This window comes from Xyrauchen texanus, chromosome 19, assembly GCF_025860055.1.
Source record: "Xyrauchen texanus isolate HMW12.3.18 chromosome 19, RBS_HiC_50CHRs, whole genome shotgun sequence".
NCBI classification, from domain to species: Eukaryota; Metazoa; Chordata; class Actinopteri; order Cypriniformes; family Catostomidae; genus Xyrauchen; species Xyrauchen texanus.
This window is the reverse complement of record NC_068294.1, coordinates 33,906,156-33,920,527: the sequence shown is the minus strand read 5'-3', so window position 1 is coordinate 33,920,527 and position 14,372 is coordinate 33,906,156. Positions and strand designations below refer to the sequence as shown.

General features: G+C 37.5%; 1 protein-coding gene across 1 annotated transcript in view; it reads right to left on the bottom strand.

Annotated features, from left to right (window-relative positions):
- LOC127660139 (slit homolog 3 protein-like) overlaps window positions 1-14,372 on the bottom strand; it is a 214,405-nt gene that overhangs the window by 100,767 nt on the left and 99,266 nt on the right. Inside the window, exon 5 of the mRNA XM_052150230.1 lies at window positions 1,531-1,602. Coding sequence (XP_052006190.1) covers window positions 1,531-1,602 — 72 coding nt within the window. The remainder of the gene's footprint in view (window positions 1-1,530; window positions 1,603-14,372) is intronic.

Sequence of the window (14,372 nt, the reverse complement as noted above, 5' to 3'; positions counted from 1 at the left end):
CAGTGACAAATTATTTTATTTTGGTTTCACATCCAAAACCGGCTATATCACTTTAGAAGATGAGGATTAAACCAAAAGAGCCATACAGATTACTTGCTTTCTTACAGTATGTGCTTTTTGGAATTTTAAAAATGTGGTCCCCATTCACTTGCGTCATGCATTTTATGGGCCTACAGAGCTGAGATATTCTTCTAAAAATCTTAATTTGTGTACTGCAGATGAAACAATGTGAAACACATCTGGAATGGCATTAGGGTGAGTAAATGATGGGAGAACTATTCCTTTAATACAGTATGTTCAACATTTAATAAGTATAATCCAGCTAAATTATGCAGGATTTACTGCATCGTCCATTGATGTTTGTGGCGAAACTGAAGACATCAAAGTTACACAAAACTTTTAATTATGGCCATATTAAATTATGCATATTTAATTCAAGGTTGAAGTACTTCACATTCTTTCTTATAAAGCCTGTTTGATTTAGTTGATTCTCTAATGTTAATTAATGCATTAACTATCAAACATGTACTGACATGTTATTAAGGTGACTGTTATTAATTAATGAATTCATATGACTCGTTAGTTACATAGTGTAGTTAATGTTAGCTCCTCATTAGTTACTGATTAGTCCATTCCTTAACTCATCATTAATGTATGCAGAAGTAACTATTAATTCAGGCATTAATTCATGATTATTCATGTACTGTTATTATAAAGTGTTACCCTGTTTTTAGCACTAAACAACGCAAATACTTGCATGAAAACAAATGACCGGTCTGGTACATTCTTTTAAAAATTATCTTTTTGTTTTCAGCATAACTAAGAAAGCCTTGCAGGTTTGGAACAACATGAGGGTGAATAAATTATGACATAATTATAATTTTTGGGTGAACTATTCTTTTAAGCTTTGACCCAGTGAAATCATGAAAATTGGGTGATGTTTCAAATTAGTAGGACGATGATTTATTGATCAATTTTCTTGTAAAAATTTATTTTTTTGGTGAGGAATTAGCCTCTAAATCGTAGACCACAGTTGTGAGATCGGCCCCTGAATCTGTTACATAGATTTATCAGAACCCATTACTGTAATTGCAAATGGCTGTGGGACATTACTCACTAGCAATATCCTGAAGATATTCATCTTATTGAACCACACTGATTAATTTAATTTTCATCAGTGCTAAGCTTATTAACTGTTATGACAAATGATTCCAGGGACATAGATGTAGGACACCTAACAGATTTATTTAAAACATTTACCCCTTTCACTGAGAGAGATTATTATCTTTAATTTCAGTTATCTGTCTTTCAAATAAAACACAAGACTCATTAAATGCAGAGGACCACTTTCTCGTTTGTGGTTTGATGTATTGATGTGGGAGTATAACACCTTATCTCAGTAGTTCAGGGAAAAGGAGAGTTTACTGAAGCCTTTTGCCTTTGGACTAACGTACATAAAATCATGCAAACCAATGACATACTGGCTATTAACATAATGGTTGCCAGGGGAGATGAGGGAGGAACACTTACAGGTTCTTGACGGCGGTGATCCCTCGGAAAGCCTTACGAGGAATAGCCTGAATCTGATTTTCGCTCAGGTCCCTGGATATAAAAAGAGAAAGAGAGATATATTAGGATTTTGTTTGAAGCCACTTCTCATTTAAGATGAAAAATGCGTTTTGGAGAAGATGGACAGTTCGCTGCCGCCTCTCTGGAATGATGCACCTCAGCTTTGAAGTCTAAGACCAAATTGTTCTACTGACCATAAATGTCACATCCTTCTTTATTCGTCAGGCCTTTTATCACTCTCTGTGTGTGTGTGCTGTGTGTCTCTAATGAAAAACATTTCTTTATCAGTATGTTGGTTTCATAGATGTACTGTATACCCCACAAGCCTTGCTTTATTCCTGTAGAAAACAAAGCAATTATATGCATTTTGAGTAAGCTGAGAAAGCAAAGCGAACCCTTACACACAAAAGCTTGGAATTAATGCCTGGCTTCTTTAATGCTCACTTATGAGCCAAATGATTTTTGACATGTCAATGGTTTTGCTTAACTTTATTAAGCTTGTTGTTTGTAGACTCACGCTGGCAAGCATAATTTGAAAACCAGAATGCAATTACCGGCTGAGAAGGAAACAAATGAGATATGGAATATCTGCCCAGCTAATCAGAGTGTCTGCTTCAGAGTCATGCCTGCTTCACATAACATGAAGAGACCACCACGTGGGTTAACCTCCCTGACCTTGCTACAACAAATTTCACTGATAAACAATCAGGCATGGATCCAAACAGCGAAGAATTCTGCCAGAGCTCATGCGTGGGACGTAATGATGTTTCAGCTGCAGTATTGCCAGCAATTTCCTCTTAAGGGGCATTAAAAAAACTGCTGTTATTGGGCTCTCCCCTTGGTTAGCCCCTCTTCCAGAACTGGATATGTGTGTTTTCTTGTCCTTTTTTCTTAAACCAATCAAGTTTTATTATGGCAAAAAAAAAACAAAAAAAAAAAATCGTAATAACTATGTTGCATTGCATTGTAATAACGGGATATATTATTTCATCTAACTGCTCTTGATGGTTTTAGACATGTTCCGCAATCTTGCGTTTTTGATTCTTTCTTTATAGCACTCTGGGTGCTTGGCTAGCTTGATATGAACATGATGTTCCTTCGTGTATCCTTCAAGTCAAACTATGCAGCACATGATGCTATGCAGCACAAAACTCATAACATACCATGATCATATGCCACAGAGTGGGAAAATAGGGCCGCTGTTTATACTAGCATCATGCTGGGCAAAAGCGTATGTATCTCAGCCCTACCTCCTCATCACTAACTGGTCACTTTTGATGATCTAAATGTGAAACAGATCAAATGCAGAGAGGGTTAGGAAAGTTCATGTAGGCTTTGCGTTTTAATTCTCTATGAATGGCATAGCAAAGTCCTTGTACATCCTCGGCATTCGCGGAGTGCAGCGGAGTGCTTTGCAGCACTTTCACTGCTAATAAATGTTTTATTGCTTTGTTTACTCAGTGGAACCTTTTTCATTATTTCTACAAAAAGGCAAATTGTCCCAGCCAAATAATGGTACTTATGAAACACAATAAGTCTCAGAGGTGCTCTTATGGAGACGTGACTGAGAAAAACTCCATGCCTGAAAAAATCACGACCCCATGGGTATTGTCTCGAATTATTAGATGATTTCTAATGAAGATGAAGACTCAAAACTATAAAGAGGTTTATGAGATATGGGAATCATATTGCCAGGAAAAGTTGCGATGTAAATATTCAATCTGTACTGGCACCATTTCAGTTATGTATAAATAACTCCGCTAAGAATCTACAAAATAAAGATCCATTGTTCAATTTAGATAATTGCAGGGATGCAGTGCTATTCAATTCACTGTATAAATTCATCCTTTTCAAAGACACTAGGAGGAGTATATTGACTTTTACAGCTAAATTGAATTGAACGCGTTTCTGGTATACACTGCTACCATTAGAGTCAAATTGACCATCTTAACAGACACTGGAACGAGCACGTTTAGTTAAAGATACAGATTCAAAACAGGCAGGCACAAAATAGTGTTTGTTAAAGGAAAGAGCTGCACTAGTTCCCCTCCTCTCGCAATCTGCTTGCAAATTTCATTAATTTCATTTGGCTCTGGCCCTGCTCTTTCTGACTATCAGGATGACTGCCATAAATCTCCCTTTGATTCCATTACGACTCCCATGTCCAGACAACCTGGCAACGCCAAAACATATTACAGATAAACGCTCAGCAACACGCAAGGACATGAGAGCAGACCAGTAAGGAGGACCTATCCTCAAACACACACAAATTTAGACTCACATAAGATTGCACAATCGCACAGACTCTCATGCTCACACATAAATGTTAGAGAAGCGTTCAGGGTGTGCTGGTCAATTCAATTTCTTCTCACGCTTTACGAATGTCACTCTTATCTTTGCACTGAAAATGGAATGGTGCAGTTTTACAAGAGGGTTAGTTTGTTTCCTCAGTTTTTGTTGTTTTCAATTTCTGTCTAAAGCACAAAGAAAAAGTGTGATTGCCAAGGAAAGTCAAGGAAAGTAAACATCACTTTACAGGAATCACAGGAAAATGTTATTGCTTAGAAATTGTTCCTTCATAGCTTAAGAGACAAGTTCTCCATTACCAACTTTATCTCTGATGTTTCTCCTACCATTCCTATTAAAAATAGACCAATCTTCTCCGGACATATTGGAGGAAGAATTGCAACAGGCTAGTACATTTTTGTTTTTACTTGCCAGACTTTATGTAAAAAGATATTAAGCAAATTGAAAAGGGGGCATCTTCACATACTGTATCTATATTATTCATATATATAACTTCACACAATATTATGATGGAGTTTACATTTTATTATATATTTTACATTTCATAATTTTATTCACATTTAGACTTTAAAACATATAAAAAAATTTCACATTCTATCTATTCATACGATGTCATGAAATTGCATTTTTAGCGGTTGTCATTTTTGAAATTTCAAAGACATTTTTTAACAAAAGGTTTACAATTTTGGAACATAATAATGAACATAGAATTTCATATATAACAATTATTTAATAATTACAGGGGCAGAATAAAAATAAGCGAGTACAATTTTGAATATCATGATCAATGGAAACATGGGTAAATGCTTCATACGGCAGCTACGCGAGCAAATGTTTACGGTTGAATGAGAGCGTCGCACATTATTACGAGCGAGAACTTGCAGTTCATGTTACCTCATCTGCGCAATGTGTTGTTGGAAATAATGTTTCTTTTTGTCTTTTTGATCACCAACTGACTGTAAATAACAGAATAGATTTTATAAGAGACATGAAATGAAAATGGGGTGTTTGGATCGTGTCTTTTGGACACAAAATACACAGAGTGAGCCAAAAGGAAACTTATACTTGCATAATAAGTATTAATTGCTTGTACAAATATTTATTGTACAAGTTCTCAAATTCAAATCTACAAGCTTTTTACTTTTTTTTTACCTTCCAACAGACATCCAACAGGTGGAATCTTAATCTTAAAAGACATAAACAGGAGTTTGACAGAATGACAATTCACTCAGTCACCATTCACTTTCATTGTATTGAGAAACAAAAGAGATAGTATAAAAGTGAATGGTGACTAGGATATGCTGCCTAACATCTCCCTTTGTGTTCCACAGAAGAAGAAAACAAGTCATAAGGGTTTTGAACAACATAAGGGTAAATGATGACATCATTTTCATTTTTGGGTGAACAATCCCTTTAAGCACATTTGTTCTCCATTTCATCCCATTTCTTTCTTTCTTTCTTTCTTTCTTTCTTTCTTTCTTTCTTTCTTTCTTTCTTTCTTTCTTTCTTTCTTTCTTTCTTGTCTTCAAGCATAAATTCTATAAAGTCAAAACAGACATCTGTCTCCTTCCATTTACCTTATAAAGAACAAACTGCAGCCCAGCTGGATGACTGGACCACTGATTTGCCTACTATTATGCCCATGCCTCTCTCACTATCTATCAACCACTGTCTTGCTTTCACTCTTGCTCCGTTATCTGCATGCCAAATTGAATCTGGAGTGTATGATCCTTGCAAAGGCATTGATGCCTGCCAGTGGGTTCCTTCTTGCTTCTGTTAAGCCCCGCCAGTACCGACAAATCTGCACGATCACACACACACACACACATAGGCCGAATACATTAGCTCATACACACCTGATCACAAAATGTCAGGTGAAAGGCTATTAAAACCCTCAGGCTTTTCTCACCAAATATATTACATTACATTATTCATTTAAAGCATGCACTCATAACTGGGGCCAATCACATCGCTTTCATATTACATCTGACCAGGCTGCTTCAGGGATGACCAGTTACAAAAGGTTTGTGTAGATGTGTGTGAGGGACTACACCCAGAGCTCTGTTAAGCATTGCGGGTGACTGTTTTGAGGTAAAACCAAATCTGAGTCTACAGTTAAGGGGAGATAATTACAATATGCACATGGCGTTAGGTTTCAGAGTCTGAAGGCATGTTTGATTTTCATTTGTCATGGGGAATCAGGTCCTAACTGTGACTTCGTAAGCTCACAGGGTTAAGACAGCAACCTGGCTGGGTTGGATGCCATTTGCTCGGGTTATGAGATGCTAATTTCTGATTTCTTTCATTAAAGACACAGCCAGACATGGTGAGAAAGAGGTCCCCCTTGGGGTCTCCATAAGCATTTTGTTTTATAAAACCTGAGATGCTCTCAATGGACTGCCTATAACACTACACTCTCAGTCCATATCCTTTCAAGCACTGCTCTCACATGATGAGCTGCATCTACAGTAAGCAAACTGGTACTCTACACTGTAAAGAACCATGTCAAATAACCTTAAAATGTCACATAGGCGAAATTAATTGGTTTGATTGAAATAAAAATAATATTAAATATAACTGAATCAACATGATTACATTAGGTTGCACCAACAACATTTTTTTTTTATAGGTAAGGTTAGGTAAAAATAGCTCACAATTACACATAACCACTTTTTACAGCAAATGTGGGCCCCCTAAAAGCATTATGAGCCAATTATACTATGGTTATATTTGACAATCTAGAGCTGTTTTTACACTGCGTAGAAGCTGCAATTAAACTGAGCTCAATTGTAGAAATTGTGATGCTAAATCACTTCCTTCTTATTTAAAATAATTTTCTGAATTCATCACAAGTTAAGCTCATTTGACAGCATTTGTGGCACAATGTTGATTATGGCAAAAAATGTAAAACTGTAAAAATGTTAAAAAACTTTTATACAGTCATCTTTGCAATACAATCAGTGTCATCATAAATTACAATAACAGAGTGTAACCGACACATATTATGGCAGTGTACAGCATGTCAGTGCATATATTAGTTTAAATCATCGAGTGGTTAAAACAACTTCTTTTACTGACCTTATGTGTATTCTACTCTGAGGCATAACGTCATTAATAACACATTTTAATGTCACATTAGTTAAGGTTTACATGTAGCATCCTCATATTTAAATGCTCATCTAAATGCCTCCAACAGCAGTGTGAAGTATACTGTTGATCGGCTGTTTAGAACTTCTTTTTACCCCTGAACAAAGAAGAACTTCTCCGGAAGTATATTTGGGCCTTAAGGGTCCCGCTTTATATTAGGTGTCTTTAACTACTATGTACTAACATTAAAATATATACAATATATGTTTATTGTGTAACTACATATTGTTCTGCAAAATTCTGACAAGATTCACATTTGCTGCTACTGAGGTTGAGTTATGGGTTGGTTTAGTGGTAGGGTAAGGGTTGGTTTAAGTTTAGGGATATGGTTAACAGTGTAACTACAGATGTAATTAAATGAAGGTACTTTAAATGTAAGTACAATGCAACATCATGTATGTACATAATAAGTACATTGTATCAAATGCTTAAACATATAGTAGTTAAAGACACCAAATATAAAGTGGGTCCAAAATAAGTAATAGTTACAGAAAGGTACTTACAAAGAAAGTGAATGGGGCCAGTCTATAAATGTTAAAATATACACGATTTCAAAAGAATAGCCACAATAATTAAATTATATGCGCTAACACTGGTGTCACAGTGTTCCCTCACGTTACTTCCTCATGATGACAATGGAGATAATATTGGATTTAACTTTATAAGGATAAGATTAAGCAAATGTTTATCACACAGAAATCATGTTAACGTGAAGAATGTTTACGTCTTGTGGCTATACTTTTGAAACAGTGTGTATTTGAATGATGGTCGGTAGTGGTGGTGGTGTAGTGGTCTAATGCACATAACTGGTAAACTGGTAATCAGAAGGTCGTTGGTTTGATCCCCACAGCCACCACCATTGTGTCCTTGAGCAAGGCACTTAACTCCAGGTTGCTCCGGGGGGATTGTCCCTGTAATAAGTGCATTGTAAGTCGCTTTGGATAAAAGCATCTGCCAAATGCATGTAAATGAAAATGTAAATGAATGATTATAGACTGGCCCCATTTACTCATTAGTAAGTGCCTAACTGTACCCTAAATGTTTGCCCTTTTTAAGTCTTAAATATTTCCTGTTCAATGAGCTTAACTTGTATTGAACTTGGAACTTAAATCATCAGTGCTGCAGACTTTCTAAATAACAGAAATCTAGAAAGATGAACTGAAGACATTTAAGCACAGAAAAGGTAAATAAAAAGAAAAGTAAAATAATCTTCTACATATTTAACTGCGATACAAATGCTTGTGGGTGTGACCTGGTATGGTTTACAGGGGCCCCCTAAATATTTGCAGTATGCCACTTCGCATGTACTCTTTTACTTTGCCTTCCTTATTCGTTTTGTTTTGTGTGTAAAGACTAAAGGTATTGGTAGAGCCTTCTCTCAGAGGACCAGCAATTCATGTAACACTTATTCGATAAAGATATTTATAGAAATGCGCATAATAAATACTGACTCCATTGAAGACTCGTATTTTACTCTTTTACAGCCACAGTTATGGCCGACGGGCAGCCATCTCTTACTGCTGGCTGGAGTCTCCAAGCTGCTTTATGGCCACTTTAAAAAATTAAGGCAAATTCAAACACTATGGATTTCTAGCCCTGAAAGACAGTATAGTGTAATTGACCTCAAGGATGACAGTAGCTCTTAATTACAGTGAGTATATAAGCTTTTTCATTGGATAGGTTGTGCAGGGGGTAGGAAGGACACAATCTCTCTTTCTCTTTCACCCTCTGCCTTTCTTTAACTCCATCTCATTCTGTGTGAATCACCAGCTAGTATACCCTCTCCTTCCTTTCCAAAAACTGAAGTTAAGATTGCAGTTTCTCCGCTGAAATATATCTGTGAAACAGAGAAGTGTGGAGGTAAATTTTGTGTTCTGGCAGGTGGCATAGAACCAGCACTGAATCCCATGCTGGCTATAACTGTGAAACTCTGCTCTTCACTGAAAGCATGGCATATCTTTCCATCATCACATTACCACTCTTTAGATGGAGGTTCCACCTGCTGGGTGAGGAATGGGGGTGGGCAAACATTTGTGAAGGTTAATACTTGACTGCTAGTTAATTCAAATCATGCATCATGTTCTGAAGTGTACCAACAGAGGACGGAGGCACACATCAGTGTTGGGGAAACTGTAGATTCCCAAGCTATGAACTACTCATAATGTAAGGTAGCTAAAAAACAGTTAATATTGCAATTTATTAATGCAATCAAATAATTATTTATCTGGCACAAAAACTATGAAGATCTCAATTAGTGTAAAACTTTTTTTGGACTTCCTAATGTTACAAATGCGACTGACAAATGTGGGCATTTTAGGAGATTGCATTTGTAAAAATAAGTAAAGCTGAATTTACAGGAACCATGTGAAAAAATCTGTTTACTAAAATGTATTTGTAAAGGTGCAGGTAGCATACCTGTAAAAATAAATAAATAAATAAAACACAGCAATGTTGTTTTGTATCAAGAAGTATCTATGTGAGTATCTACTCACTGAAAAAAGTACAATGTCATACTAAAATCAAATTGTTTTGTTAATTACTCCCCAACACTAGTACCATTGTAAGACATTGTTTTAAGTTATATGACCGCAGTGAAGCTAGTGAACATCAGGACACCACTAATATCCGACTTCGCAGGAAGAAAGGGGGCACGAATAAGAGAAAATGAAATAGAGAAGCAGAAGGACATGAACATGGAGCCCTTGTGTGCTGATCAATGTCTGGCAGCGTCAGCTTTGTATTCCTCTCCAATCGTTTAACTGCCCTTGCTTAGTGTCTTACATGTGGCCAAAAGAGTCCTTGATTTAATTTACTCAGTGCTTTATGAATACAAATATTTTACTATTGATCATCCCTATTGCTGACGCAGGCTAAATCGGGACATCGCCCGCTTCATTACGCCATCCTGCACTTTTTTGTTTTTCAGATGGCTAGAGAGGAGGTGAGGTCAGAGTCTCTATTGGGGTGGGGCTGGGGGGTTTAGAAGGGAGCTTCTAAATCAAAGTAAATGAGCTCAAATGCTCCCTTGGGTGTCTAAAGCTTTTACATTCCTCCGCTGCCTCAGAGAAAAAGTTACTGTATGGATATTATAAATAAAAAAACGTTTTCCCCCAGCTGCGTTAGTATCTATTATGTTTTGTCAATGCTTTAATTAAATTGGATCGCTTAATTTGATTTATCCTGATCCATACACTTTATGGCTCTAAAGGCCTTTTTGGCTTGCGGCCCAAAAACTGTCGAACAAATTTAGATGAGTTAGTGAGAAAAAAAAAAGAGGAAAAGGGGAGAGGCTGGGCACAGAGGGTGATTTGTTATTGGCTAATTCACTTTTATTCCTTGTGTGCCATTTGGTTTAATTCGCCCTGGACTGGACCCAAGATGTACGGAAAGCTTTTAGAATCATTTATAGTCACAATAAAATGTCAGTTATAAGAGATGAGGAGAGCGTGTGCAGATGGCAGATCGGTCAGTCTCTCTGATTTTGAGATGTGGCATCTTTAGAGATTCTCTAACGTCCTTTACCAAGTCCTAACAAAAGGCTTGAAAGCAAAGGTTGTGCAAAAATGAGGATGAAGTGTTGAAGAAAGGATGAAACTGCTAATCAGACAAAAGGATTTAAGAGCTTTTAAAGTGAGTGGGTTGGAGGTAACAGCTGACTCGTCTCTTCCATCTCTATCTATAAATAAAACTAGGAGATTAGGTGATTGGCTGGGGGCGGGTGTGGCCGTCCATCCGTCCATCTGTCTATTGTTCTTTCTGCCTGTTATTCTTCTTGTCTCTGTCTGTCTGTCTGTCTGTCTGTCTATCTATCTATCTTCACATATGAAAGGCATTTACTTATATCTCATGCAAAAAAATACCTTTTCTATAATTATTTTAAATCACAAACACAGCTAAAATATCTGATGGATAACATAAAAAATCTTAAGAAATAATAAAATAAAATAATCCATTCATCATCCATCCAGCCATCCATTCATCCTTGTTTCTGTTTCTGGGTAAAGGAGCTTAGGAAAGGACAAAAGCTTTGAAGTTTAATACAAGCAATCCAGAGAATCTTGCTTGCTTTTGGCTAATAGGCCTAAGCTCTTTAAAATGAGAGTAATCCAGTTAGGGTCCGTAAATAGCTAATGTCTAGCTGATTGAATACGCTGCAAAACGTGTTTAGTTGGCAAACTCTGGCCTACCTCAAACTGCCATCCTCCTCACAGTCTGCGATGACTGATAATAAATGCAAGACCTCCATGTCGTTCAATTACTATATCTATTGGTAGCTTTGGAGTTCTCAATCATGTGACCGCACACCTGTGACAAAGTGAGGGCTGAGTCAATATAAACAGAGGGATGACATAGGGTATGATATTCCATTAAAGAAATGAACAGAATTCTCATATGCAATAACACAACATCACAAATCATGTGCCCAGGCAATTGCAGCTGCAGGGTGGAATGAATGATTATGTGGTATAAATGGGGGGTTGTTAAGTCTATTGGGCTCAGGAGGTTTCCTCCTAAATCTAATAATGGGAAACGTGGAAATGGAGAGGCTGGAATATTTTGAGGGGTTACGGGGCAAGTAGGAGACCATGGATTCCATGCATAAACCTCCTTGTTTCAAATGAACACAGATCTGAATAGCAAAAAACCAGAGCTCTATTGTCAAAATTGGTTTCCATGCTCTGTAATTCCTCAACATATGAGTCTTAGAAGGTCAACACAGTTTGGTAATTAACATGTAACCTAACCTGAGAAAAATTTAATTGTGTCCATAGAGACGAAAATAGCCGGAGAGAACAACACGGAGAGAGTACATGAGCCAGGTCCCTGTGGGGCCCCAATCAGTATACGTTTCTTTTAACATGTTAAAAAAATGCATTCTGCTTTCCAAAAAATGGCCACCCAGCAGAAAATCATAAACAAAGGTTTAAATTTATAAATTATTTCTCAGGTATCCAAAGTGAGCGAAAAGAGCCAGATCATTACTTAAGCTTTTAGTTAACATGTTTAATGTTAAAAATCGGACAAGAAATGTATTTCCAGTTCATTTTTTTGTCTTTGAAGGTTTAATGTCACACATGGAGCAGGTCAGAGTTGTTCCATTTATCTTGATCTCTCACTATCTTTGAATCTGTCTCTCAATTATAACTCTCTCCGCAAAGCTAATTTAAAGTAACATGATAATGTGTGTGTAAGAGAGAGAACAATAAGAGGGGGGTGGGGTGAGATGCCAAAGATGCAGATGCCTTATCCACCACAAGATGGAGCCCCTAGGCTTCTCTGCACCCTTTCCCCAACCAATCAATAAATTAATCTCTGACAAAGAGGTGTAGGAGAGCGTATAGGCCTGGTGCCCATCACCTTTCCCCACATGTTTTGATGTAAACACATTAGTACACTGAATTCTTGAAAGTACTGAAAGTAGTCCTGGACCACTTTCCTAACCACAGTAGTCGGGATAAACCAGGATAGGCAGAGCTAGCTGTGTCAGAGAGGCAAGTACCTAGTAGTATCAACAATAGTGAATGTGGGACAAACGGGCTTAAAGACAAAAGAATTTCTGAAAACACCTTTGCTGATGGAAATTTCCAGATGGGAAATTACTTTGTGCCACACTAACTTTCAGGCTAGTATATGCAGGCACTGAAGTTTAAATGTGTCTCCTTCCAGTATTATATATTGTAGCTAGTATTTACATTTTATAGCTCAACTGTGGAGGATGAGCGCAAAGCATTCCCTCTCATTTTCCCTCCTATTTGATGATAAACAAAGATCCAACGTTCTGTTCACTATCTGGGTACTGAAAACAAGAAATCAGCGGGGTAGAGCAGATTGCTGCCCACCTACGCAGAGGGCTCTTTAGCTACCACTACCCATGTGAGACACTATTCCATCATAAGGAATAGGCATTTCCTAACAGAGCAAACCAAAATTTCCATTTTATGAGGAACTGGGTGTGCACTATTTGCAGAGCTTTCATTTTATTCACAGCAGGACAAATGCACATTGTGGGAATGGGCGACATAAATGTCCATTGTCAATAGTTCTTCCATTATGGAGAGATTAGTGTTGAAACTCAGTTTATCTGACTTACTAATCAAATCAGCCACGCTGCCACATGCTGGCCGAACAACACTCTCCTAGCTGGGTGCTCTATATGACACCAAACAAAACAAAAATCCCAATGCCATCTCCCATACCAACGCTCATGTTCCCAACAAAACCTTGCAACATGCAAGGAAATCAAATGGCAATTCACCTAGTCATGGGATATTATCTGTCCATTTGTTCCATGCCGATTTCTATTTGGAATTTATTTTTGTCTATATGACTTGCTGCTGTCCAATAGAAGGTACAGAGGCTGTAGAGCCATCCAGTGCGGTCCATTTCACCCACACTGGCCATATTTACTGTACTTTAACCACTATCCTAAAGAGCTCTGCATTTACTACCCACTTATTTAGCTAAAACACCTTCTAGATAAACACAACATTTCATGTGCTGCCATCTTGGCTTCCTCTTTCACTTGCCCTTAGTTCCTGTCTATCCAATTTAGGTGATACGATTTCATCTGTCCATTCTTGGTTATTGTTTGTTTTCTAAGCATCACTCATTGGCCAACGCTATCGCTTTTCACTGCAACACATTGCAACTATAACTGGTCTGCTTTGGTTTGTCTCTCTCTAAGAGCCAAGAATGTAAAGCCTAAAGAATGGTTAGATCCTACACTCAAACCCTCCAGCTGCTAAATGTATTAACAATATGAAATTACGCATGGAACCTTGGACCTTTAGCATTGATAAAATATAAGGCTGTGTGAGGATTATTTGCCTTGTAAACCCTGAGCTTCTGCCAGCACCTCAGATGGTGAGGCCCAGCTCATTTCGTCCTCCCTGCAAAGCTAAAGGAAACCTTCCATTACGGCTCTGATGACCAAGAAATTAGACCAAGTACTCTGAGAAAAATAAATGGTAATTTGGAGTTTAAAAGCAACTGATGAAAACCTTTTCTTTCATAACTTGGAAAGCGGAAATTGTTAGTATATAAACTAATCACAAAGTTACAAATTCTTTGTTGAGCCTAACAGGAGTATTCTGGTACAATGAGGTAATGTGCATCCAAAAAAGAGCTTGGTGCCTTCAATCTGCAAGGGCATGGATAGTTAATATGATATTTGACTGTGGTGGTATTCATTTTTAATGGTTTGATTTCACTATACTCTGGTTTGATCTGTGTGTGTGGCACTGTGGATGATCCCCAGGGCTGTAAGTAAACCCCCCAACCCTGTGTTTGAGCCTAAATGGAATGTTCCATAGATGGCAAATTTTACACTGGATGATCTCACTGATTAT